The sequence below is a fragment of the Primulina eburnea genome, chromosome 9 (assembly GCF_022965805.1).
Source record: "Primulina eburnea isolate SZY01 chromosome 9, ASM2296580v1, whole genome shotgun sequence".
NCBI classification, from domain to species: Eukaryota; Viridiplantae; Streptophyta; class Magnoliopsida; order Lamiales; family Gesneriaceae; genus Primulina; species Primulina eburnea.
The window spans coordinates 34,713,340-34,741,131 of record NC_133109.1 but is presented as its reverse complement, the minus strand read 5'-3'; the positions used below and the strand labels follow the sequence as shown (position 1 = coordinate 34,741,131).

Below are 27,792 nucleotides of genomic sequence, written 5' to 3'. Positions count from 1 at the left end.
ATCAAACAAAACTTTTATATATAATCTTCTCATCTCATAATAAGATTACTTGATGGATCAAAACACATCACACGTATCACACACGCACTAAAATGGAACAAATAACACACAAAAAATGCACGCACAAATTAAAATTAATGTATCACAAAACATTTGCACGTCGTTGCCACTATAATTTCTTCAAAAATTTACTCATGGCTATCCTTACGAGCACCACCAATGTTGTTCCATGGGGGCTGGGGCATCACCACTTGATTCATATATTCTCAGTAGAATTGATCGGATTGTTGCGGTTACGCTACAGTTCTGTTGCATGATTTTGCCTACTTGTTTAGTTATCTGCTTCAGTTCTTTTGCTTGATTTATCGCGAGGTCCAGCTGATTCATAGCATGGTTTAATTCTACGATTAAATTTGCAATCATATATGTTACGCTTAGCCTCGATCGAGATAATCTTAATTGATGATCAGTTGTTGGGGGCAAGTTATGATCATTTTGATCACCAAGAAACATGGAGATCACTCTGTCGATGTTCGGGTGGTCAAAAGAATAAGGTTTGCTGTTGGGAGAGAAGACAACCAGGGTGCTTTTTGCACCACAGCGAATGCTAAGTTCACTGGCTTTCTTGATCAAACCATTGCGCCTTTTCGAGAACGTAACCTGGAGCTTAGATTCATTGTCCATCTTCTCCATGGTCACCTTTCGACGACCTTTAATTTACCCTTTCTTGTTGGGTTTTGTTAATTATTTCCTCAAGTACTCATGGCAAAGAAATGGGGAAATATAGCAAGACCAGGATTATGGTTTAGACGTTTTTTTTATTAGATAGAATATACCCATTATATTATAGTATAGGATATTTTGCCACTCTGGTTTTCAAAAATCCATCTCATTTAAATATGATTTTTTATATCTAAATTAATATATAAATAAATTGAAAAGTTATGTATCCTATATATAATAGTTAGTTGAAAAAAAAAATGTAAAAATTTGATGGAAAATGCTTAGTATTATTACTATATATATACATAAAATAAAATCTACACATATATATAATGTAAGGGTGGTGTCTCCCTAAGTTAAACTGTTAAATATAATATAGGTACACGTAACGCGTGCGAATGGACACTAGTATATGCATTATATTTTGGAGCACTTCATGACTCCACACATAACGCACATAAAATGCACATGCGGCACACAATTTTTGGAAGTTTAAATTATAGTTATGAATATTAATTGTAACAATCTAAATTTTATGTTTGCATTTAAATACACGATCAAAATAAACGAATTTCTTAGTTTATATCTTTTATTTATATAAAAATTACATACGGTGCTATTTGTGCATGGTGTGAAAAAACTTTAGAGCAACATATCAATATTTGATCTGGTCGGATATATGATCAGGCATAACATGTCTATGCATGTGACCATAAATTGGATAACATTTTACTATAGAACATTTAGACTATTCTTTTTTTTACTATACTTACACTCAATGATATATATATATATATATATATATATATATATATATATTTATGTTAGGCATTAAAAAAACTTGTATAATCCATCAAACGGAACATTAATATATATTAATCTTCCCAAAATAATAAGAATTGATCGATGTGGATCAAATACATTACACATATCACGCACACACGAAATGGACCAAATGTATCACACACAAACAAATTGATGTATCACACACATCATGCACACAAGTACAAAAATGGATCAAGTCCGAATGTGAAAAAAATTAAATAAAAGAGAAAAACATAATCATAGCATGAAAATGTTACTCGTTTCTATCTTTAGGAGCACCAACATCATTGTTCTCTATGATATGACCACTCGATTCGTTCTCAGTAGAATTAATCGGGATAGGAGCAGTCGGGTTAGTGGACAGAGGAGTGTATGGGATCACAAAGCTGCTAGAGCTAGCAATATTCCACATAGGAATATAACCAGGGTGGGCTGAGAAATTTGTCGTAGACGAGGTACCTGCAAAAGAAGGATCATATGAAGCCAAAGGAACATTGTTACCAAAGAGATTGATTCCCCCACTGCCAAAATAATGGAGAAATTGATCGGAAAACCCCGGTAGATTAGAGCCAAATCGAGGATCAAAACTAGAACCAGTTGGTTGGACCAATTGAAAGTCAGTTGCGGTGCCAAGATTTGGACTTGGCCCAAGAAAAGTATACGGAGTTCCGGTGAAACTTTCGTGTTTTGCCTCTTCGTCCTTTCCAAGTTTATTCTTGAAATCTAACACCTCCCCTTTCAACTCATCAAGCTGATGGTAGTTAAAGTCCTTTATTTGTTTGATTTTACCCAGTTGTTTATCGATCTGCTCTAGTTCTTTTGCCTGATTTTTTGCGACATTCATCTCCTCTACAACTCGGTTCAGTTCTGCATTTGCATTTGCAATCATGTGACGTTCGTTCTCGAGTGCTACTAATTCGTCAGGTGTTGGGGAAGAGTTGTGATCATCTTCATCAAGAAACCTGGAGATAACTCTTTCGACATTCGGGTGGCCAAAGGAAAATGGTTTGCCACCGGGAGAGTAGACAACTAGGGCGCTTTCAGCACCACAACGAGTGCTAATTTCACTGGCTTTCTTGAACAGCCCATTACGCCTTTTCGAGAACGTAACCTGGAGATTAGCTTCGTTTTCCATCTTCGCCATGGGCACCTTTCGACGACCTTTACCCTTTCTTGTTGGGTTTTCATCATTACTATCCTTTCTTGTTGGGTTATGATCTTCATTATTACCTGAAGTACTCATGGCAAATAAACGGGAAAGTAGAAAAAGAAGTGGATTATGGTTTGGACGTGCATTCGTAAAGGAGAGAATACCCATTAATTTATAGTAGGATATTTTGCCAATTTGGTTCGAAAAAATCCATGTAGTGGATCTCTCACTTAATGAAAACATAATGATGTAGAATCAGGCGGTTACTACCAGTTGATTGAGTATCTTAAAACAAAATAGGGAAAACAATTTTTTTCTCTTTGATAAATTCTTCAATTTTAGGGTTGGTCCACAAAAAGTTTAATTTCTTTTTTTGTCCCTAAATTTTAGTGTTTGGCTATTTTAGTCTAATTACTCATAACTCATAAGACATCGAACAAATTAACATTTCTAGTACCATTCAACACTTTGGTGGAATAGGACAATAAGCCGAAAAAGTTCCAAGGTAGTACCAAAACCCAATAAGCAAACGAGTGAACCAAAAAAATTATTTTACCAAACAAAATATTTACATTAATTATTACAATAAAGAAGCAACACAACATTATGTTCATTCATCATACCAGATATGAATCGCGAATGGAAAGGCGAAAAAGCTCTTGACTGCATGATCCACCCATCGAGAATGGACGAAAATTCGTCCTTAATTAGTGATTTGGCATTGTCGAGTGGAAATGTCAGCACTTAACGGATAAAAGTTACTCTAAGAATGATATATTAATCTTTCTCAAAAGCTCATGCTAGCCTAATATATAGGAAAAAAATTTAACAGTTATTAATTTAACTTTAATTAGTTACCATACATGACGCATGTATTAAATTTATTTTTTTTGAGCATAAAAATATAATTGCATCTCATATTTTTCTAATAATTTTATTTGGTTAAAATTTAGTACATTTAAAAGTTTTATGGAAAAATAGTAAGAAGCTTTTAACACAAAAACTCTGGTGAAACGGTCTCAAAGATCAATTTAGTGTGTCGAATCTCTTATGTGAGTCTTCCATAAAAAAATATTACTTTTTATGCTAAGAATATTATTTTTTATTGTGACTATCGGTAGGGTTAAACCGTCTCATATATAAAAAATCTTGAAACCTTCTCACAAGAGACTTACTCAATTTTTAAATATATTTATATAACTCTTATTATTTTAGGAAAATAATATTCTATCAAAAAGAGATATATTTTAGGAAACCCATACTCGGAACGGTGAGCAATGTCGTCATACTTAATTTATCGTATAGATGAATCAAGCGGCTAATCTCTACTTCATCAATTTAAAATTTACTTGACAAATAAATAAATAAATAAATAAATAAGGGTTCAAAAAAATGTTAGTTAATTTTTTTTTTTGGTGCCAAATCCAAGTGTTTATCATTTTAGAGCATTAAGTTACTAGCATTTTCAAGAGACTAAAAGTCGTGTTCATGATTTCGAACAAATTAAGGAGTCATTTCAATTTTCCTTAATTTCTATATTTAAATATATAATTATATTTGACAATTAACATAACATGTGGTGAACATTTAGTTAATTTAGTATATATAAATGCTGTACCAAGTAAAATAAAATATTTAAAACCGGTCAAGATGATTAACATTTGGTATCATAAATCTAGCTATCTATATACATTTAGAAATCATAGCAAAGTAATGAAGAAATTATATTCATATATAGAACTATGTTACAAAAATAAGATATTTCCATTCACCAATATATCAACAGTATAGGTGAATAAAAATTATCTTTTTTTTTTTTACCAAGTGAGCGTTTGGCTAATGGTTTCGATTATCACAATCATCACTTTTTCGGGCGAGCTTGTCATACTGGAATTGTCCTATGTGTTTTACCCGAATAACATAGGTTTGCAAGCTATTACATTAGTGTCAGGGTTTAAACAATGCACATCAAAAGATAGGGACTCACGACTGTATGTTCCCATGGAAAGATTTTATTTTTTGTAATATAATTATATTAATTTAATTCCTTCATTACTTCGATATGATTTCTAAGTGTATATATGGATGCATTGATTGATGTGTGTATTTTTTTCCTTTTTATCAATCTACTTGGGATCGTTTCTATTAAATGTAATTTCCAATTTATGAAACATTACAACAAATTAAATATTTAAAGAGGGCTGCAAAGAAATAGTCGATCGACCAAACTACATTGACCATATACACTAATTAATAAATAAAAATTCTTCAAGATTAGATATTTGGATTGAGACATATTAAATTAAATATACTAGATATATATCCTATGATGTCTAATATATTTTTTGAGTACTTGCAGCTTCGTTTTGTGTAATATATAGGTTCTTTTTTCCCGTCAGAAAAAACTTTCTAGGAAATCAAAAGTTAAAAAATTGGAGTACTAACTAATATACGATAAAAATTTTTAAAAAAAGTAATAATATTTATCTTGCAATCTTCCTTTGTTGTGATATCCATTTCTTTCATCGTATTTCCCCTTTTCTCTCTTGGCACCACCACTATATATACATATATATATACATATATATACATATATATATATATATATATATATATATATATATATATATATATATATATATATATATAATTAATTAATTAAGCTGATACAAAGTTGTAAATCCAATTCATTTAATTCAACATAAAATCAATAAATATATTTTGAGATTGATTAACCAAGTGCATAGTAATATTTGATGTGATCGGATGCATATTTTTAACACAAAAAATGGTGTATAGAAATAAAAAAATTAATAAACAATATGTATATATAGAAAATAAAAGAAAATAAGATTAATCGATGGATCAAACACGTACATATCACGCACTAAAAAGAAGCCAATGACACACACACAAAAATTAATGTATTACACACATCAAACATGCACTAAAGAAACACAAATCCATAATAATTAAATCAATTAAGGAGTCTTAATTAATTCACACACCGAATATTCCTTCCCAACGTTACTCAGGTTTCCTTACTAGCACCACCAACGTTGTTCCCTGCTGGGCCAATACCACTTGATTCGTTCGCGTTAGTGGACAAAGGAGCATTAGGATTCACAAAGCCAGAGCTAGCATTCCACATAGGAATATAACCCGGAGGGGCTAGAAAATTATTCGTCGAGGTACCTGCCAAAAGAGGATCATTCGAATCCAATGGAGCATTGCTACCAAAAATATTGATTCCCGGTTCGACCAATTGAAAATTTGTTGTGCTGCCATGCCCATGATTGGGGTTTGGCCCAAGAAAATTACTCGGAGTACCAGTGAAACTTTTATCTTTTCCACCATCAGTTCCAAACTTATTCTTGAAGTCCAACACCTCTCTTTGTAACTGGTCAAGCTGGTGGTAGTTAAATTCCTTTATTTGTCTGATTTTGCCTACTTGTTTAGTTCTCTGTTCCAGTTCTTTAGACTGATTTTTCGCGAGGTCCAGTTGATCCAAAGCTTGGTTCAGTTCTGCGGTTGAATTTGCAATCATGTTACGCTCAACCTCGAGAGATCTTAATTGATCAGTTGTTGGGGGCAAGTTATGATCATTTTGATCACCAAGAAACCTGGAGATCACTCTTTCGACATTCGGGTGGCCAAAAGAATAGGGTTTTCCCCCTGGAGAGAAGACAACCAGGGCGCTTTCAGTACCACAACGAGTGCTAAGTTCACTGGCTTTCTTGAACAGCCCACTGCGCCTTTTCGAGAACGTAACCTGGAGGTTAGACTCATTTTCCATTCTCTCCATCGTCACCTTTCGGCGACCTTTACCCTTTCTTGTTGGGTTTTCTTCATTATTTCCTGAAGTACTCATGGCAAAAGAATGGGGAAATATAGCAAGACAAAGATTATGGTTTTTACATTTTTTTATAGGAGAGAAGACCCATTTATAGTAGGATATTTTGCCAATCTTATTTGAAAAAATCCATGTCATGGATCTATGATTTAATGAAAACATAACCAGGTGATAAATACTACCGATTGAGTATCTTAAAACCGGATACTAACATTAATCATTATAAAAAATAAAATAAAAAATATACGACGTTTTGTGTGTTCATCGGACGGAGATTGGCCCAGAAGCAAATGCTGAAGAGCGCTTAAATGCAAGATCCACCCGTATAGTAGGGATGAAAGTCGGCCTTAGTTATTCGACGTTGTCGAGTGGAAGGAACGTCGTTTAACAGATAAAACTTACTCTAAGGATAATAGCTAATCTCCCTCGAGAGCTCAAATCAACATGAAGATTTGACTGCTCCATCTCCGTTCTGTGTTGAATTGTTAATAATTGAATACCAAAATATTTATATTGCGACAATGAAGCCTATAAATAGAATATTTTTTAATGGTATATCGATTTAATTTTAATTATCAATAATAATAGTAGCACACACATCTAGTGTATCGATTACTATTATTAAGAATCTCTATAATAGAGACAAAAAAAGTGTCTTGGTCTGTTTTTTGATCTTCTAATTTTACCCTATGTTATACTATTATTACACTTTTGTTTTTATTTTTATTTTTATTTTTAATTTCAACAAACATTTTTGTTTTTGTTTTTATTTTTTTTAATTACAGCAATTCAAATAGCACTTCATTCTCTTAATAATTTTTCAAATTTCACTTTAATTCCTCGATAATTATAAAAAAAAACTATACACACATCACGTGTGCAAAGTAACTAGTTAGATATTATATTTTTTTGCTAATATAAAAATTTAATTAAGTTTTGTATTTGATTAATAATATTATTTTGATAAAATGTGATACATTTAAATATGTATAAAACATACGAAAAAGAATAATTGTTTAAGAAGTATTTATCGATATATATATATATATATATATGTATATATATATATATATAATATCATTAATTATTTTAGGAAACTAATATAATATAAAAATGGGTATTTTAGGAAACTAATATTCGGTGATCTATGTAATTGCCTTATTTAGTAAAGTAAATAAATTCCAAGGGTTCGTGTTTTTTTAAATAATTTTTTCTTTTTCGAGATCGAAGAGAAAATTCTTTGTATATGATTAATTTGTCGTGTTAAATTTTAATTATAAACTAGTATAACGACGCACGCGTTGCGTGTTTGTACGATATGTTTTTATAATTTATTTGATTTATATTTAAATGAGGATCAAAATATATTTATAAGAAATAATGAGTGGCTACATTATAATTTTGATATATGAACTAAAAAATAAATTAAAAAAAAATAAAAAAGACCCAAGCAAAAATTGAACCTACATCCTCATGATTAAAAAACATAAGCTTTATCCACTAAACTACATGTGACTTACTTTTATTTTTTAACACTTTATTAATATATATAATTAGTAATGTAGAGAATGGGGGTGAAGAGTATTTTAGGTATTTTAAAAAACAGACCAAGGAAGTTACTCTAACCTACCCAACCTTAATAAATAGTAAGAGATTGATCCATAGGCATAGGATGATCAGAGTAGCTTTGCGAAAGTAGTAATAGTCGGTTATGAGACACGGAAAACACCGACTTCCTAGTGAAGTTTTTCCATTATAAATTCTCTTTTTAGTGGTAAATAATTTTAATTTGAGTGGCATTATTGTCAAAACAACAGACTCCCCAGTCCATTTATTATCCCCCATATTCTCTCTACTTTAATCTCCGCGTGTACGTAGGCTCTCTCCGCCCCCGTCACCGAAAATTCCAAATAGACAAGGATAATTTGTAGAAATCAGAGCACGGATTTGGTCGGTATTCTGCGTTTTGAAATGACAGGCTACTGGGAATTTCTGCGGTTACTGTTCTTAATCTCATCTCTGCTGCTTTTCCGAGTGTCGGCGATGGATTCCGGGGATGCATCTGTGTGGATGATGCCGGCAATGAGATCCGGCTGCAAGGGTTCGGTCGGCGAGTGCCTCGTCGATGAAGACGTTGAGTTCGAGCTGGATTCGGTGTCCAACCGGCGGATCTTACTCACCCGCAAGTACATCAGCTATGGTGCGCTGCAGAGGGACAGTGTGCCCTGCTCTCGCCGCGGCGCGTCTTACTACAACTGCCGCCCCGGCGCACAGGCTAATCCATACACCCGCGGATGCAGCGCCATCACTCGTTGCCGGAGTTGAAACATTTGTTAACTGCAGTATTGGTACTTTATTTTTTAATTTTAATTTTAAATTTTATTTTTTTGTGTTTCTGGTTTGTTTGTTTGGTATACCATAAATTTGTGGTCACTCTCTGGTGATGTATAATAATGAAGATATTGTTATGTTATTTATTGGTTGTCATATATATAATTATATTTATTTTTAATGAATTTTGTGTGAAAATAATATTCTTGCCGACGCATGCTTTTCTAATACTTTTTTATGCAAATTTTTGTTCCTTGTTAATAAAATTGGTCGGCCTGTACGTTCTTTAAGATCTTCCTCTTTTTGCGTTAAGGAAAATGGTTAATGAAAAGTAAAAACTGGTGATCTATTGTGTTTTATTTAAATAATTTACTAAATTTGAAAATATTGATATTTCCATAAAAATTTGAGTACTTTTATTAGCTATTGGGGTTGAAATATAAAGTAGATAACATTTGAACTGAGAAATTGATAAGTAGATTTGGAGCTGCTTTACTTAGAGACAGCCCATATCTACCTTAAAATCCAGCTGGAGATGGGTATTATTATAATTGGGCTGCTAACTACTACCCCTCTTATATTTAGAAAAATAGATTTGGTTAATTATTTTTTCAAAAATATCTCCCCATAAATTTATACATGTGAGATGAGTTTATTTGTTCAATATATATGATGAAAATTAATATTTTTGACATAAAAATAATATATTTTAATCATCAAATTGAACGAGGACTTTTTTTTTTTATAAAAATAACTTATAAGATGGTCTAACGAAAGTTTTTGTATATATTAAATAAATAATTCTAAATTTTAATCAGCATAAAGCACAGATAATAATTTTTTAAGAAATTTAAATATAGCCCTCCCATCTCACTGTAATCCATGTTGTTGGGATATATTATTGGCTTTACATAATCCATGTTTTATTTTTGATGGATATTTCTATGATTGAAAAATCTATTAATATCTGTTAATTACATATATATCTCATCTGAGATTTATCATATTAAATGAAATCGAATTAATCACTTCCATTCATCTGAAAAATAAAATAAAAAACTTTGAAATGGTTGAGATATTTTTTTTTTTTAAATGTTGGACAAGGCATCTCTTGTACGCAAGATGTTTGGTACATTTGTATTAAAGAGTTTCACATGCTTGTGTTTTTAATTATGATATTTATTTAAAACCGTACGTGTAAATGTCGTGAATGTTGCATTTCAATTATCCACTTTTACGTTTTCATGCAAATATTATTTTTATTTGGGTATTATCCTAAACCGAAGGGAGACAAAAGTTATATGGTGAACTGGACGTTCGAAAAAGACGGCTGGTTAAGGACTCAGTTCTTTTTTTCTTTCCTGAAATTATTGTAACTGAGAATTAAAATGATGCTTGGATAATCGAAATTTAAATTTGAATCATAGTTTTTTTTAATTTCATATTTAGTTTTACGATTAAATTGATCTATTCTATTTTTAAAATTAAAGTTTTTATATTTTATTTTTTAAATCAGGACCATTGAAATTTAGTTATTTTTCTTAATAAAAAATAAGGGACGGTTGTGCTTGCAACAGACCGAGTTGAATTCACCCGATGCGGTGTTGGTCTTTGGATTTTCCGACCTATCAAACCGACTATTCATAAATTGTTGTTAGATCAACGTTGAAAATACTCTCTCGGTGGTTGCTACGGGTGATGCAAAAGGAGAAGAAAAAGAAACCACAAATCTTCACATAAGCAAAAAACTTGTATGAGACTCACGAGTCGTATTTTGTGAGACTGATTTCTTAAAATATTATTTTTATTGTAAATATTGATAAAATTGACACATCTTACAGATAAATATTCGTGAGACCGTCTTACAAGTTGTTTTGAACTTGAAATCCAACACAATTACTGAAAATAATTGTTTGAGATATGTATTTGTCCAAACGAATCATTTGAATTGATCGGATTCAAATCAAATCTGGTCAGTTTAATCAGATGAGATCTATGGTGTCTCATATGGTTAGAATTAATATTTTCCATTACAAGAATGATAATTTTGTGTCATATAGGTGGACTCGATTAATAATCAGAGTAAAAAAGAATATTTTAGAATAAAAATATTATTTTTTATGAGTTGATTTTGATAGAAGATATGTGTAATAAAATTTAATAATGAAATGATTTTATAGGAATTTTTGTGAAAAATAGATTTAGGCCAATGTCAATTTGATTAAAAAAAATGAAGAGAAAATAAAAGATATAAAATAAATTTTTTGATATATTTAATAGAAAAATGGGGTAATAGATAAAGATAAAGATTTCAAAAAATTGAGGGAAATAAGAATAATAATTCTGTAAAGGCAAAAACTTGTGTGAGACGGTTTTACGGGTCAAATTTTGTGAGACGGATCTTTATTTGGGTAATCCATGAAATAGTATTGTTTTTTATGCTAAGAGTACTACTTTTTGTGATGAATATGGGTAGGATTGACCCGTCTCACATATTGATATCCGTGAGACGGTCTCACATGAGACCTACTCTTCTGTAAAAGGCACAAGTGGACGTACATGGGAATAGGCAAAGTTTCTTAACCTCGAAGCAATCAACGGCCCAAACCGTAGTATACGCGTCAGACCACGCGTTCCCATTTTTCCTGTATAAATACCGCAACCACACCTCGTTTCTCTCCACACAACGATTCCCTCCTTCGAAACAGCGAGAGAAAAACAACCCGAGAGAAGAGATCTCAATTTCAATTCTGTGGCAATGGCGCAAGCTGATTCCAACCCCAAACATAACATCGTAAGGATTTTACACAAATTTGTCGATTGATTCTTTTATCGTGATATTGTTTTGCTTTGCTGTATTTATTTATGAATTCGTCTTTCCTCTGTGTTGTGTGAAGATGGAGAAGGAGAGCGAGGAGAAGAGGCTGAAATACCTTGAATTCGTGCAAGTGGCGACCCTACATGCCCTGATTTGCGCTTCGAGGCTCTACAATTTTGCCAAGGAAAAGTCGGGCCCTTTGAAGCCTGGAATCCACTCCGTAGAGGATACCGTCAAAACCGTCGTCTCCCCTGTTTACGACAAATATCATGATTTACCTATCGAGGTCCTCATGTTTGTCGATCGCAAGGTCTAATTTTCTTCCTTTTTTATGTTAATTAATAATTAATTAACTAACAGGCTTCGTTTGAATCTTTTTTATTTTTGTTCATTTGATATTGGTTTATTTCCAACGCAACGATTTGATATGGTTTTTTTGCGTTATCTTTTGTTCCAGTTCTTTTTCGAGTTTGTTTCTGTATTATTTTACGTTTAGGTTGGCTGACAGTTTTGGGATCATTAACAATTGCTTGTGGATTTGAATTATTTAAATTATTCCTCAGTATGTGAACATGTCAATTTTAATATTTTCTTTTATTTTTAGTTGGATTGCGATTTATTGCCCTGCGGGAACTGATAATTTATCGTATGAAATTATAAAATGCTTATTAATTAGATATAATACAAGGATTCATGATTCTGCGTGGAATGACTTTAGTTTTTGTTGAAATAATAAATACACTAGCGCTCCTTCTTGAGACTAGCTTTGACAGATGCAAGGACATGTGATTATTATACATCCTTAGACGAGTACAGTAATCTGTGAAGCTAGATCAAGCCTTGGTAATCACATTGAATTCAACGTGGGAGTCGAGTCATTACTGTTGTCGTATCTCCATTGCTTGTTTTGTTCCCTTCCACCCGAGGGGTAGGGTCTGTTTTGCTGGGTATGAAATGTGTAATTCTGTAGTGCACTTGAATATTGATCTCATAATTGATTTTCGAAGTCGCAGACAGGGGTGCTCATGCACTAATGTGTGTAAGGGTGGAAGCTGAGGGAGATATCATGCCTTGATGTTTATAACAAAACAGTGCTTAAATTTTAATTTTTCCACACAATGGATTAACCCTCTAGCATCATGTGCTAGGTTAATATTGATTTTTTTTGCAAATGAAGAACTTGAAAAATTTTGTTCTTATTCCAGGTCGACGAATCTGTGAACAAGGTGCAGGTTCATGTACCCACAACTCTGAAGCATGTATCAACCCAAGCAATCGATACGGCTCAAAAAGCTCCACAGGCTGCTCGTTCAGTACTGGCAGATGTCAAGAATACGGGCATGATGGAGACTGCCTCGGGGCTGGCAAAAACTGTGTACACAAAGTGTGAGCCTACCGCCAAGTACATGTACACAAAATACGAACCCGTAGCTGAGCAGTGTGCGGTGTCCGCATGGCAATCCTTGAATAAGCTGCCACTCTTCCCTCGAGTGGCTCAAGCAGTTGCTCCGACAGCCAGTTATTGTTCGGAGAAGTATAATCAAGTTGTTCAAGTTTCAGCCGAGAAAGGGTTCAGGGTTGCTACGTATCTTCCATTGGTACCTACAGAAAAGATTGCTAAGATGCTTAATACTGGAAACATGGAGGAGCCTTTGGTTTCTGGTGTCCACTAATGATGCTCTTTTCACTATGACCAATGATATGCGTGGTAGCAACATTTGTGCCTGGGTTTTCGTTTTGTTAGCTTCGTTATGTTATTCTCATGTTTGGACTGTCGGTTGATTCCGATGCCAAATATGAGGTAGAAAGTTGTATTACAATATCACCTTTCATTCGTTCCGTTACCAACAATACGTATTATTTACAATTCCTATTTCCAGTGAATTCATTTCAATGGCTGAACCAGCTGATATCTTCGTAGCTGTTAAATTCAAATTCAAATAATTTTTAAAAAAAAAAATTGAAGACTAGGTTGTTACAGTTACGATCTTGGTTTCAGATTAGCTACAACAATTCAATTTAATTTTGCTCATGTGAATATTTAATATGAGACCAACTCTCCACTTGGAACAACTGCGTTGCACTTTACTACACGAATTAGCTTGTTTTTAAATTTATTCCACGTATAAAATAGACACAATTCACCATGGGCAATGTTGAGTTTCACGTTAACTATGCGAAATAGACAACCAATTAATTAATCAAATACATGATATATGATGAATATTGGAAGAATAGTGATCGTTTGAAAATAAAAACAATAATTCAAAAGGAAAAAAAAAATTAAGGCAGGAACCAACCCAAAGCCCATGGAACAAAAACATTTATCCTTGATAAGCGCAGCCCATTATTGTGCTCCACTGAATAAACAAAACCCTAGCATGCGACTCCGCCGTTGCCCGTGTTTATAAACATCTGGGTTTCGAGTGTATGTCTTCTTACTGTGCGTGATTGGTTGGTGATAGAACATGTGCGAATGAGTGTTTCTTGGCTGAGGAGAAACAGTGCCTCTGTTGTGTTGAATTGGACGCCTCTTTGAGTAGCCATATGAAGAGTTCTCTCATCTCATAGCCGGCTTAGTTATGATGCGGACACAAATTCTCTCGGTTCCCCTTTTTGGAACTTGGGAGGTAAGGTTTTTTGAGTGGACTTTTTTCTTCTTCGTCAATTGTCCTCCAAACAGCCTTAAACATACCCCTATCTGTGCTTCTTCTTGGATTACTACAGCTTAATTTTCGACCCATTTTGATGAGCTGCCCCATGAAAATTTTATGTAGAAATTTAAGTTTTTTTTTCCAAGACTGTAATTTTTAGCTCATTCCAACTTAATTTGGAATGGGCTCTCGTCAAAAATGTTCATGGCCTTACACAGGTTTACTTTTAGAAAAGTTTTTAATAAAAAAAATTCGGAATTATTATTTTTATTACTGAATGCCTCTTGATTCTTGAATAACTGGAGCGGCTCTTTCGAGGATTTGCCATTTTGGTTCAGACGGAGGCGCAAATCAACTTGAATCTATCTGAAGGTGAGGAACTATTATCATTATTTCCAGCTTTTCTCTTAGTTTTGCTTCTGACATATTTAGATCGAATGAACATGTTTTGACATTTTGGCTTTAAGTGGTGTGTATTCAATTCAGAGATTTGATGACTTTTAATGACTTTTTTAAATAATAGATTTTTATGGATTTGATAAATTTTTATTGACTTTTATGGAATCTCACAGATTTATAAACAGATTTATGTGGATTTATGTAGATTTTTTTGCAAGATTTTTATAGACTTTTGTAGATTTTTTTTTATAGAATTTTATAAATTTTGTAGTTAACTATAACATGTGATTTTTTATTAATTTCTTTGAACCAATAATTAATTGATATATATAACATATTCAATTTGAAATTATTTTTAATATTTATATTAATAAATAGATTTACTTATTTAAAAGTTAAATCGTTTAATCCTTACATGTATATATATGTGGGTTTATATGCATGTTTGTAAATTTTTTAAAATACATCAATTGATTAACATGTAATCTTATTTTTAAATTGATAATATAAATGTAAAAATAATATTATTTATTATTGTGTGAATATAATTTTGTATAAAAATATCATAACTTACATATTAATTAAAAATACGAAAATGAATTTAAAAAATCATTGTTGTTACGAAACTATTCAATTATTAAGAATTAAACAACATTTTTTTGATCATCTTTTATTATTATTGAATATTACATTAATTTGTATAAATCATAAATTAAAAATCACAAAATCAATTCTATAATTCAAAATTTCCCCGTGTTATTAAAATAAAAAATTATTAAATGAACAATCAGCCAAAAAATGAAAAATTTGAAAAAGAAAGATGAAAATATATATAGAGATACACTTCGAAAATTTGAGAGAGTAATAGAAATAGAAGTGAGGAGAGAAGATATGAAGATATGTGATGTGAAGCGACAGAGAGAGAGTTAGAAGTTTTAAAAATCCATTCAAATCTTTGGGGTGAACCAAATACAATTTTTTACAATTTGTAGTTGTACCTTAGGCTTTAAATGTTTGTATGTCAATGAATTCCATGAAGTTATTAAAAGTCCATGGAAAATTTGAATACCTGTAGACTTTTATAGAGTTTATAAAAGTCAATGTTGAATACCACTTGACTTTTTAAAACTCCATGAAAGTCTATTTTGAATACCACAAGACTTCTATATAGTATGCAAAAGTTTTGATTGAACAACTCTAGATTTTTAAAATCTACAAAAGTCATTAAAAGTTAATAAATTTCCCACGTTGAATACACCCCCTGAAATCTCTTGGTTTCTAAGCTGGTTAAGCTGCCTCTTGATGCATGTTCAAGTGCATAATGATAAGATGCTCCCTGAGAATCAGCTATATCAGCATTTTCATGGCCGATCACTGACCAAGTGGGCTTCCTTTATTACTAGCCTTGCTTCTGTCTCGATACGGCACATTTTTCTTTCTTTCTTTATTTTTTTTCCTGCAATCTTGATTACTGGAATGTTTTTGCAATCTTCGATTTGTGGGGCAGATGATGAGCAATTTTATACATTGGCTTAATAAACCATGTAGCTATATAATTCGAGCTTTTTAAAACTGATGCCCATATATTTGTCATTTTAGCTCTTCTGAAAATTGGAGCTCTTGAGTGATTTCTTTGCCTCGAGGTTTTGGAAGTTGTGTTCAAGCAATTGGGTTTTTTCGATGCCATCGAAAAATCCTTAACGATTGTGAGGCTAACAATCACAATCCATGCTTTGAGTATTGCTTGTCAAAAGTTTAGGTTGTGGTTTGTGAAATAATTTTTTGTAATGGATAGAAGGATTTCTTAATTTTGTATCGAAGCCATGACTCCTTAGTTTGAATCAACTCGTTTTGCTTTGGTAAATTTCAAGTCTATAGTTTTCAAATCCTTTGAATAAATTAAATTTTGTAATATTTATTATATAATTTTTAAAAGACATGAAAAAGCACGACTAAACACGAAGCATGAGAAAAAATACTTGCTTAGAACTGAGCCGTTCAATCTAGAGTAATGGCATTGCCCTCGCTTCTGCATTCAATTTTTCCTTAGTTTGCCCCAGTGGCATAGAAAAACCCACAATAGTGATAAAGTTTGATCTTGATTCTTGGTGCAATTATCCTTACTCTAGAATGTAGATCAAACCAAAAGTGAGTCGAGTTAGAGATGTCAAAATAGATTAGAAGTAATCCAATTCCATTATATAAAATACGGTGGATGGGTCGACAATTTTTCAACCTGTCAAAATAGTGGCTCGACCCGCTAGTCTGTTTGGTGTCACACATTGAATCATGCAAGAAAAACCGAAAGAAACTGCACGAGGATCGAACAAAAGCGGGATGAAATATCATAAAACCGAAAATCAATAATCAACAACTCGACATTACATTTTCCAGATAAATTCGATTCAAGTACATCTCAGTTTCTTTCTTTATTTATATAAATTTTTTATTTCCAACAATATGTATGTCTTCATTTTCCAGCAATTGCGTTTCAACTTTCATACTTTTTTTTATTAGAGGGTCACCATCCTTTTAAAAAAAAATGTTACCTCATAAAATTATGTATTTATTTTCAAAATGGCATAGTTATTCGCAATCTTGTTTGTGAATTCAATTTCATTCATTTAGATTTTTAGTTTTTGTCACCAAACCAAAATTACGAAAATTGAAAGAAAAAACGGTTCACAGTTTATCCCTGTTTCTGTCGTCTATTGCATCTTAATTTTATCTAAAGTATCCATCGCCATCCTTTTTTTTCCCATCAATTTTAAGCTGAAGAGAATTTCCATCGACAACAAATCGTGAATTCTCGGAATTAACGGTTAAAGTTATGGGATTGGGCGGTGCGGATTTCCTCGACGACTGCGATGGGGGTGGCGGAGGAGGACTGGCGATGGCTATGGCCTTGTCTTGTTCGATTTGCTTAGAGGCTGTCATGGATGGCGGTGATAGATCTTGGGCTAAGCTTCAATGCGGCCATCAATTTCACCTCGGCGAGTGATTAACATTTCATTTTCTGAAGAATTAATCGCGATCTTACCATTTTTTTTGTCCTGCTCGCGCTAAACTCTTGAATTATTCTTTTCTATTTATTGGATTAGTTTGAATTGTCAATTCACCCGGAATGTTGTGGTTTAACGACGGATTTTGTGGTGTAATGTTTGCCCTCAAAGTCTCACTGCATCTAACTTGTTATTGGAATTGGGGAATTACGAAAATTTCGGGGGAATGCTAAATTTTTTTGAGTTGATAAATAATTAGAAATTCACTGTTTGAATGATCTAATGTAGTTCCGTGATTGGAAAACGAAGTTAATTTGTTTGCTGGAAGAAGTTGTAGGTGTCTTTACTCTCTGGAAATACACTTGCATGGAACGTCGAGTCGGTGCATTATAGTTTAACGGAGGTGAAATTTTGAATCGGTGCCTGTTGGATAGAATACTATAGATGCTTATTGATGGATTCATTCTTCTAGTCTTTCTTACTCTGTGGTTGGAGATGTTTCTTTTGAAACGTTCTCTTGTTTTAACTTAGTCCGACCTCACCTGTTTGTAGTTGTAATTATTATTTTATGGAATACATCTCTAATGATTGTTTTGTTTGAAGTTTTTACTCTTCTCTTGGAGCTGTCCTTTTGTTTAATCGTTATGAAATTCATGTCTTCTTATTGTTGGTTACCTTTTTTGACAGTGGCGAATGGCGACCAATCTACATCACTAGTTCTTCTTATTGAGCTTAGAAAAATCTATTTTACTGAATCGATCTTATCTGAGTCTAGGATTTCGAAATTAGATTACCTGCAAGTCACTTTGAATTTGATTTGGTGAGCAACTGTTTAAAATGGCATGGGAAGCGAATGCATTACCATTTGTCGCTAAATTGGCCTCAGCGCCTTGAAAAATTAATCTGCCTGATGCGTTTGAATTTTGATTTTCTGACAAAAAGTTAGGATGATCATGAATTGGAAGAGAAAAATTGTTGAGTTTTTTGTTCTTAAATAATTGGTTCTATCAAATGCATCTATTCATTCAGATAACGTGAATTTTCATTGCTATGTATGAGGCCACCTCTGTGATCAACGTTGCCAATGATTTTACCCTTAGAAATGTAGTCTGTTTAAACATTTTTGGATTTTGAAAGCATATTTAATTCGAACTAAAGCAATATCGAAATGGAGAAGTGGTTGCCTAAGGTGAATTATTTGTTTTTGCTAACCTTACTTTGGAACAAATGAGCAGCTCTGCTCAGTTGTAGCTTTTATTATGCTTGGAACAAAATCTTTCATCACTGCCAGGGGTGGAATTTGTTCATGGCAATGTTGAAAGCATTTTTCTGCACGTATTGGCCTTTGGTTTAGGCCAATGATCTATCAATTATCGTATTAGACTGTTCAGTGGTTATTCGTACAAAAAGGAACTCACAACAACTTCTGCATAATGTGAAATGTGCTGTTCTGGATGGTGGAGGCCTTCACAAGAAATATGTAAATTTTTATACAAAAAGAAAATTCTATAGGTTGATGCTTTAAAGTTTGAACTTCTGCTCATTTGTTTTTTTTCTAAATGCATTTTTTTCTCTCACTATATTGTGGTTATTATGATCTGTACAGATTGCATTGGTTCAGCATTCAACATTAAGGGGGCAATGCAATGTCCCAACTGTCGGAAAATTGAGAAAGGACAATGGCTTTATGCAAATGGCAGTCGTCCCTTGCCTGAATTCATCATGGAAGATTGGGCTCATGATGAGGATCTCTATGATCTAGGCTACTCTGAAATGGTTATTACACAAATTTAGTTTATAATTTTTTTTTATTTTTATTATTTGTGTAACTGGAAATTGCAGATTTGATACAGTTACCTGTAAATTGTAAATGTATAGGTCTTCTGGTTTCTCTATATGCGAGGACTCCCACCGATGCCCCCAAATTTCTTGATTACATTTTTTATTTATAAAATCTGGTCATAGACAATTTTGAAATAGGTTGCTTATACTGAATTGTCACTGTCATTTATTGTTTATACTCTGACTCTCTGAGTTTAGATGAACTCCAACCTTGCATTTCGATGTTAGGTTATGTGGACTTTTGCATTTCTACCCTTGTAGCCTATTGTATGTATAACTACGTATAAAAGCTAGACAATCATTTTTCTGATTAAATTTTAAAATAATTGTGGGTTATTTTGCAGTCGTTTGGAGTTCACTGGTGTCCATTCAGTGGATTGACAAGGATCCCTGCTTCTTTTGAGTAAGCCCCATTAACGATTATGAGTGTAAATTTCGTTACAAGTCCTAAGTGTAGTTGTATTAAATTTCAGTCCTATGTTTGAATGGATAATACATCTTAGGACGATTTTCATTTTCAGGTTACTTTTAGATGCCTACAGAAAAATATATTCTTTTTTCCTTTGTTTACTAGCAGCTTGGCACACATGATGGTTGCACACAAGGCATTGAAAGTCATTTAAGATACTTTCTGTACCATTTCACTGGGTACTGTGGCTTTTGCAAATTTGACGCCTGTGCATGATATATTGAATGCTTTAAAAGCTTTCTGTTAAAATTACCTGAACAACTTTTTGGTTTGGCGGAACAGCATGACAATAAGAATGTTATGAAATGAAGAATGTTATTTAAGCATACACGAGTCTCCACCTCGTCGGGCTTTATCTATTCTCATTTCTTCCACCAATGATAAGTCATTGATGGGAGAAGCTTACCGTTGATGGGGGAAGCTTACGAGGGAAAATTATACTAGCAGCTACCAGCTTGCTTTAAGTATTCATTAGATTTTTAGCACGACCATCTTATATATATACAGTAAAAACATCTGAAGGGGTCCAATCAGTCAAAGATTCTCTAACTTGAAAGATAAACTACTGTCTGAGTACATACACCACATAACACCTTGAAACAAACCATATTTTCATTTGGACACCGTGAATTCCGTGTTAGATAAAACTCTTTCGCTTTTTCCGCCAACTGACATAATAAATGCGATGTTTCCTGCATAATATTTTCAATGTATTTGAGCTTCTGTTTGCATGCATTATTGCATTCAAAACAAATAAACAGTGCATATACTTACTATTCGTGAGCCATATATTTGTGATTTTATATGTGGGGCTTTTGTTATTAGATTTAGTAGATATTTCTACTTCCAGAATATTCAATTAAACACGCAAGTGCTATAGATGACTGACATCAAACATTTAAATATGATTTATGTAGAGCACTTGAAACTGAGTAGGAAAAAATTGCAACAATTTAGAAGGAATTCACTAATTTGGTGTTTAACGTTTCCCGTCTTTCTGTCGTACTATCATGAAAAAATATTTAAAAAATGGCAAATATATATCACAGGTGCAACCTTTCCAAAAGCAACAAGCCTCGGATTATGAATTCATCCTCAAACATTGAAGAAAAGTTGGAATATTATACATCAAAGTTAAAAATAACCGATGCTGAATTTTATAGGGTTAGAGAGAATCATAATATGATCTAGAAATCCCTGTCCAACTCATTATCTAGTGCTCCATTCCACAGATAAAATCACACTAATATTAAATCAACATGGTTAAATGCGTGTAAAATCTAACGAATAATCTTCTTGTTACTGTGATGTATACAATTATTTATATGCAGTGAATACGCTCAAGAAAGCTATTTGTTACAGCTATAACTTTATATCTGTTTGCCTAACAATGCTTTTAGATCTCAAATAGGTACCCACTATAGAGGAGGTATTAAATCTTTTCCAAAATTTAACACAATGAAACCTAACTAAATTGCAGATGAGGATTCTGGAAAACATAGAAACTGAAACTATTTGTAGACCAAAAACACAAATTTCCCAAATTGCAAAACATGATTTCCAGAGGTAAGGATAAAGAGGATTAAGGGGAGAAAAGGAAATGCTTTGACATTGGTGGAAGAAAGTCAGAGGCATAAGAACAAGCAAACGTGTGTTCGGAGAAACATGCCATATAGGTGTGCAGAATGGATTCTGGGTTTTTATTTTTATAAATGTGCAGAATGTGGATTCTGGGTTTTTATTTTTATATAACTACAGTTCAAACCTTTTTGTTTTGTGTGAAAATATACAAATGCGGTCTTTTTGTGGAAACCATTTAAAGTTGGTATTATAAATACGTCTCGACTGAGTAATGGTCTCTTTTTGCCACCTGAATTTGGAGTTTATCATGCTTAAATTTTTTTAGAGATCACACAGTTAAAAATGAGGAAAAAAGAAAAAATTACAACTACTTGTGAGACATAACAAGTTTACACTTTTGGAATTGATTATGTCCTTGGTCCTAACATTTAACTAGGAATTAGTAGCATAACCTTAACCTTCTGTGCAGGTAGTATGTTTTTTTTTTAACTTCTTGATTCGAAATCTTGCAAACAGTGAGATGATTGAACAGCTTTTCAACTAGTCTTTACGCTTTAATTCTAGCTTTTTGAACTGGGAAAAGAATTAATTATCAGCAAGGGAAAAGCTCTTCAATTGCCCCTTTATTCTGTTTCCGTTAATTATTTATAAAATTTTGGACTTCAAAACTAGGTGTTGATTGGAAACATGCTTTGATTATAGTTCACTGCGGTGAAATATTTTCCTGCGTGTACGGGGTGAGATTCCGTACAACACACAGACACCGTCATAGTCATACAGAAGATTTGTTAAAGAAAGACTAAATTAGTAGGAAAGTATGTGACTAATCTAATACTTAGCATGATTAAACTAGGTTTTTATTTCTTGGAAGTGTTTCAGTTAAACTTTTTCTATTTTATGGTTATAAATTTCTTGAGTTATTTAATGCCGACACAGTTCTGGTAGTAGAGCTCCAAGCTCCATTACCACGTCAGTGATTCCACATTACCCTGGTATTGTTGCGCGACCTCGTGACCATGCTCCATCGCTTCAAGCATATTTTCCACAATCCAACGACGCCCCAATGGCACGAACTCCTCTTGTATCCACAGGGAGAAGATCCAGCGGCCGTAGAGGTTTGGCTCAAGTTGTGCCTCTCAATTCATCATCAGATCAGTCAAGTGGAATTTACTTCTTTTCTTCAAATTCATCTGGAAGAACCGTTCAAGAACCTGAAAATACCCGTCAAGATCAATTCCATACTTGGGACCGGTATTACCAGCGTTCCCTCCCCCTGAACCCCGTTGATCGAGATTCCATGTGGGGGCCGTTTTAGCCACCAGCTGGTGGATCTGAAACTGGAATGCGATCCACTGGTTTTCATCATTGGCATGAGAGGACACCCCAAAATCGGCAATAGGTGTCTTACTATGTTAAATCGAAAACTGAGACTGCTATGACTGTAAAATCATTTATGTATATTTGAGCAGCAATCTAAAATGGTTGGAGTCTGCCAAGCACGGCAGGGCTGAAACTGTTGTGTGGCTTCGAGCTTATCGTGTTCCTTTTTATTTTAGCAACCACGAGCTGTGCGGTGGACCGTGGCTCTCTCATCTCTGGCACCTGTCCCCTATGGGTGACCAGGCTCGACAGTTAAATCGGAACTGCTGCATTTTAAAGGGCTTCCATGTTGTGGGTATTCCATGCAACATCCTCATTTGATTGGGTTTTCTAAATAATATCTATTTGCTGAGTGTCATGTCTTGGTGGAATGGTTTACATGCAATGAGCTGGTCTTACAAGAAAAGGTATAAAAAGCCTGTAGTTGTAAGCATTCAAATATCAGTTGGAATTTTTTTTTTCTGAGAATGATATCAGTTGGATTTGATTCCGAATGTGTGTTATTTATTTTAACACAGATACCCCGCGTCAAATTTCATTGTTTTCCATCGTCCGTAGAGTTTTAGATTTTTTACCCTTTGAAATGACTTATTCTTTTAGGAAAATGCGATAGTATATGCACTTAGGCTACACTAATGTTTTCATTCAGTGTTTAAATAGCGAGTTTAATTCCACCACATGCCTCATCATTGACAAATCTCCGCTTAAAAAAGTGAGACAACTACAAAAAAGAAAAAGAAACACATTCCATTTGGCTCAAGTGATTCAATTTTCAAATAAATTTATTAACTAATATAAATTATTGGAATATATTCATATTAAACATGAATACGTTTATTTTGATGAACCCCGATGACTCCAAAGTAACGTAATTTATTTTGGTGGACGTATATAAATTTAAATATAAAAAGTTATTTCTCTCCATTTCAATCGGAATGAAACATTTTTAATGAGAAATTATCATAATATTTATTTTTATTAAAGACAAAACATTATCAACGATGAGCTGGCTAAAAATGTTTCGACCATGTCGAGCTCGAAAATCTACCACTGATGTTGATGAAAGCAGCAGCAACGAGCAAACCACACAAGAAACAAAAGTACACAAGCAAAGTTGTAGTTTCACCTAAATAGTTGAACAAATAAAAGTTCAAAAGCACCTAATATGATATTCAATGATTCTGCATATCAAATCTTTTCCTCTTAATTCTATTGCCCCCAGCTCGCTTCAGTCGACAAATTATCAGCTTCAGTCAGATCTCCCCTGTAAAACGTAAGAAAATCATTAAAGAAGAGCATGCAACACAGTCAAGATGTCACATTGAACAAAAACAACCAAAGTCGAGGAAGATACCCTATCCGAGTTGCTCCTGCTCCTACTCCTGCTTGGAGTTTCCCTAGGACTAACGGTCAGGTGTCTTCGTCGATGAAACTGGACAGTGACAAGAAGTTGATGACAGAAGCACATAATAGACTGTCATGCACACAACAAACAAAGTTACACTTACAGGTGATTCGGGAGATCTCGATCTTGAACGATACCTGTATGATTTCCATAAACCATCAATTCAGAATTTACCAACAAAGTTCCAACTACAAAAGCAGCTGCAATAGGTAAAGGCATCACATCCACGTTTTTTTATTTCTAAGTGGATTCATTTTTTTGGCTGGCTGATCGTTCAAAATCGAAAGAACCAACCCTTGTATTTGCATTACCACGTCTCAAGGCCCCACAATGCATATTGCTCATAAGATAGCTTTAAACTCTTCAAAGTATATCTAATTATATATTTATCCTAAACTTATCTAGATGATGTAAATAATAACGGCAAAGTCAAAGTGAAAAGCCAGTCGTCATACCTTGATTCATTGCGAGGAGGTGATCTAGATCTTGACCTTGATAAGGATGATGAGAATTTAAGGGTTAGAAGAGAAACAGGTGCACAGCATATTATATTTGCAGAACACACACATAAATACAGATAATATTTGTGAAATGTTTTTCTGTATGATACTGCAAATAAACCCAATTTAATTTCAAAAGACACCTTCTATCCCTGGGGTCATAATAGCTGTGACTGGGACTTCTTGAGTAAGGATGAGGGCTCCTGGAATAACCACTCCTCCGGTCATACTCTTCTACCTAAAGTTTACAGAGACATGAATTAATTTGATCTTCACGAATAACAAATCCAAAATTGATTCTTTACGATAACATACCCGTATGTAAGCTCGAGAAAACTGATTCCGAAACAGAGAGTCATCTAGCTTTCTGATCTAAGCGATGGAAAGATACCAGAACAGTGCAAAAGACAATGGATATTAATTTATAATCAGTCACCAAATTAAGATAAATGATTCTGAAAAACACACATTAGGGAAGCAGTCAATATGAGAATTAGTTTCAAAACTAGAAGGAATAAATATACTAACAGCATATTTCATGTCGTCAGAGTTTGTATAGTCAATTACTCCTCGCATGCCTGTATGATTAACAACAAGAACATCATCATTGTCAATTGTAATGTACAAAAACCTATCGAGAAAAGGCAAATCAATACTTGCATGAATATAATCACAACAGAACTACTCTGTACAGCAGTTTCAGAAAGTGAGTTTCCAGAACACTGGAAATAGCATTTATGAAACTTAAGCAGCTACCTAGATGATAATTACTGAGACATAAGTGAAGAGATGAGTAAGGTTCAAGAAAAAGATCAGATACCAAGAATCTGGTAACTACTTTATTCCACTAACTTTCAGAATAAACCCACTAACAAAATAGCTATCTGACTTCTGATACCAAGAATCTGGTAACCAATTTTCCATTTGTAAACTGTTTTTGCCTTCTCGTATCTGCTCAGCCAGAACTTTATTTCATATAAATTCAAAATTCAAGGGCATAATAATTACCATCTCGATCGCGGTAAACTTGAGAGAAGCAGACATCTCCTGCTTGACGCATGTGATCCTAGGAACACCGATTCAAGGAGGTGAATTACGATGTTGCAGTGGAACAAATTTCTCTCCCCAAAACCATATACATGCACCCACAGAGAGGAAGGGACATACCTTTAAGTCTTGCCAAGAAGCAGAAGAAGGAAGGCCAGTAACCAAGACTGCAAACAAAAACAGTGTTGGAATATTTAGAGTACACTTGCAATCACCACTGCATGGTGAGAATGCAAAATCATAATTTAAATACATTCCAAATGGTCCAACCTCTGTAATCAGACCGCTTTGAAATTCCCCCATGGCTACTTCCACTACTATAGCTACTGTGGCGATCATATGATGGTAATCTTCGTCCCCCATGAGAAAGTTCAACCTACATCAACCAAAAAGAAATGACAAATGTTTGAGATATGAGGACCATAAGCATTCTTATGATGTTGTAGAGTTAAATAACTAACCCGTAACCTGTAACCATCAAACCTATAACCATCTCGGCCACGAATAGCATCATCAGCATCGCGCGAATCTTCAAACTGAAACAAAACAGCATCAAATTCATTATAGCAAAAGAAAATGACCACCAAATCAAATTACGATCCCATCGAGCAATAATTTGCAGCCTCCAAATTCTCAAATGGTTGCTCACCTCAACAAAAGCATAGCCAGGCGGTCTGGATGGAATTTTCAAATCAATGTTAACTATAGGCCCATACTACAATAATAACCAAGAAAAGACATAATTAGCTCGTAGGAAACACTAAGACTTCATTGACTCCAAACACCAACCAACCAATTGTAAATAAAATATTCACAACATGTTATTTCAACAGTAAGCAGCATAATTCTCACGATCCATCATCAAAGCAACTAAGTCCTTTTTCACACCCGAAAACATTAACCTCATCCCTCATGGTTCATTTCAAGAGTAACTGAACAAGACACATTATTTTGGGCATCCAAGGACTAGTAGTACCGCATGCTGAAGTGAGGATGCCAGATTTACTTGTTCTCTGTGTAACAAAAATAATATATCTTCAATCACACAAGGAAAAAAAAAAATCAAACCTTGTAAAACAAATCTTCAACCTCGCTCTCGCGAATATCCTCAGGAAGATTTCCCACATAAATAGTGCCGGTTGAGCGTCCCATCACTGAGTTAATATCAAAAAAAATTGCACAGGAATAAATAACACTGCAATTGCTCTATCTGAAATTGCATGCACGGGCTAAACCATATTAAATCAATAAGCAAAATGAAGGTTAAATTAAAAAACAACCTGAGAAAAATCTTAATGAAACAACAACTGGGTTGGTAGGATCCCAAAACAGAGAAGAATTGGAACACGTTTTTGCATAAAACAGAGATTACGTGTGGGAAGGCAGAGGAGGAATTAAAGGAAAGCATGTGTACGGCCAAGCGAATCTTGTAATGACATATCACCTTTTACGTGTCAGCAAATGGGGTTTCAGTTGACACCATAATGGAAAATTCAAAAGGTATCAAAAATTTTATACATTTTTTATTTTGAGAAACAATTTTCCTAACTTCTCATATTTTTTTGTTAATATTTTACATTGATTTGGTTAAAGTAGGAATACTATAAACATAAATTTAGTTTGGTGTCAAATCGATTACCATATTTTTTTAGAGAGGGTAAGCATGAAATTAAAATTAATTAATACTATTACTATTATTTTCATGTTTTCTTAATTTTTGTTATTATGATTTTATTTTGTATCACTCATATGTTTAGTTACTGTTTGCAAGAACTTTTCTTTTTAAAAAAATTATTAAATTTATAGATTACCC

The 27,792-nt window shown here is 33.5% G+C and overlaps 3 protein-coding genes and 2 non-coding genes across 9 annotated transcripts; 4 read left to right on the top strand and 1 right to left on the bottom strand.

Annotated features, from left to right (window-relative positions):
- Window positions 1-335: 335 nt before the first annotated feature.
- On the bottom strand, window positions 336-27,431 carry LOC140842040 (serine/arginine-rich splicing factor SR30-like). 4 transcript variants are annotated; one of them, XM_073209842.1, is made up of 14 exons: window positions 27,260-27,431; window positions 27,048-27,133; window positions 26,629-26,694; window positions 26,441-26,515; window positions 26,250-26,355; window positions 26,100-26,146; window positions 25,941-25,998; window positions 25,461-25,510; window positions 25,248-25,304; window positions 25,076-25,170; window positions 24,888-24,923; window positions 24,536-24,569; window positions 24,361-24,459; window positions 336-350 (listed from the first exon to the last, which is right to left on the bottom strand). In XM_073209842.1, exons 2-14 carry the CDS (start codon window positions 27,129-27,131, stop codon window positions 345-347), a joined length of 813 nt encoding a protein of 270 aa, XP_073065943.1. In that variant the 5' UTR covers window positions 27,132-27,133; window positions 27,260-27,431; the 3' UTR covers window positions 336-344. The 4 variants fall into 4 exon arrangements, with proteins under 4 accessions (XP_073065943.1, XP_073065944.1, XP_073065946.1 ...); XM_073209843.1 differs by lacking the exon at window positions 336-350 and adding an exon at window positions 23,992-24,292 and having other exon boundaries at window positions 24,371-24,459; window positions 27,352-27,376; XM_073209845.1 differs by lacking the exon at window positions 336-350 and adding an exon at window positions 23,992-24,292 and having other exon boundaries at window positions 24,371-24,459; window positions 27,260-27,309.
- On the top strand, window positions 11,517-13,584 carry LOC140842041 (stress-related protein-like). The gene is made up of 3 exons (XM_073209846.1): window positions 11,517-11,676; window positions 11,780-12,010; window positions 12,906-13,584. The coding sequence occupies exons 1-3, from the start codon at window positions 11,641-11,643 to the stop codon at window positions 13,371-13,373; spliced, it is 735 nt and encodes a 244-aa protein (XP_073065947.1). The 5' UTR covers window positions 11,517-11,640; the 3' UTR covers window positions 13,374-13,584.
- LOC140842043 (E3 ubiquitin-protein ligase RFI2-like) lies at window positions 13,964-22,739 on the top strand. Of its 2 annotated transcripts, none has more exons than XM_073209848.1 (4): window positions 13,964-14,330; window positions 14,660-14,726; window positions 19,362-19,531; window positions 19,942-21,199. In XM_073209848.1, the coding sequence occupies exons 1-4, from the start codon at window positions 14,283-14,285 to the stop codon at window positions 20,002-20,004; spliced, it is 348 nt and encodes a 115-aa protein (XP_073065949.1). In that variant the 5' UTR covers window positions 13,964-14,282; the 3' UTR covers window positions 20,005-21,199. The 2 variants fall into 2 exon arrangements, with proteins under 2 accessions (XP_073065949.1, XP_073065948.1); XM_073209847.1 differs by lacking the exons at window positions 13,964-14,330; window positions 14,660-14,726 and adding exons at window positions 17,391-17,746; window positions 21,547-22,739 and having other exon boundaries at window positions 19,942-20,000.
- On the top strand, window positions 14,270-14,395 carry LOC140842217 (small nucleolar RNA U19). Its single transcript, XR_012120348.1, has one exon. It is a non-coding gene; the product is annotated as a small nucleolar RNA U19 (small nucleolar RNA).
- LOC140842225 (small nucleolar RNA SNORD36) lies at window positions 16,255-16,335 on the top strand. The gene has a single exon (XR_012120355.1). It is a non-coding gene; the product is annotated as a small nucleolar RNA SNORD36 (small nucleolar RNA).
- Window positions 27,432-27,792: the final 361 nt, after the last annotated feature.

Excerpts from the sequence above, each read along its gene's own strand:
- LOC140842041 (XM_073209846.1), top strand. The coding sequence starts at position 11,641 with ATGGCGCAAGCTGATTCCAACCCCAAACATAACATC. Across the intron at positions 11,677-11,779 it reads CCAACCCCAAACATAACATC|ATGGAGAAGGAGAGCGAGGA; the intron begins GTAAGGATTTTA and ends TGTTGTGTGAAG. Across the intron at positions 12,011-12,905 it reads TCATGTTTGTCGATCGCAAG|GTCGACGAATCTGTGAACAA; the intron begins GTCTAATTTTCT and ends TTCTTATTCCAG.
- LOC140842043 (XM_073209847.1), top strand. The coding sequence starts at position 17,584 with ATGGGATTGGGCGGTGCGGATTTCCTCGACGACTGCGATGGGGGTGGC. Across the intron at positions 17,747-19,361 it reads CGGCCATCAATTTCACCTCG|ATTGCATTGGTTCAGCATTC; the intron begins GCGAGTGATTAA and ends TGATCTGTACAG. Across the intron at positions 19,532-19,941 it reads ATCTAGGCTACTCTGAAATG|TCGTTTGGAGTTCACTGGTG; the intron begins GTTATTACACAA and ends GTTATTTTGCAG.
- LOC140842040 (XM_073209842.1), bottom strand. The coding sequence starts at position 27,131 with ATGGGACGCTCAACCGGCACTATTTATGTGGGAAATCTTCCTGAGGAT. Across the intron at positions 26,695-27,047 it reads TTGAAGATTTGTTTTACAAG|TATGGGCCTATAGTTAACAT; the intron begins GTTTGATTTTTT and ends TTATTATTGTAG. Across the intron at positions 24,570-24,887 it reads CCTCCTCGCAATGAATCAAG|GTATCGTTCAAGATCGAGAT; the intron begins GTATGACGACTG and ends GAAATCATACAG.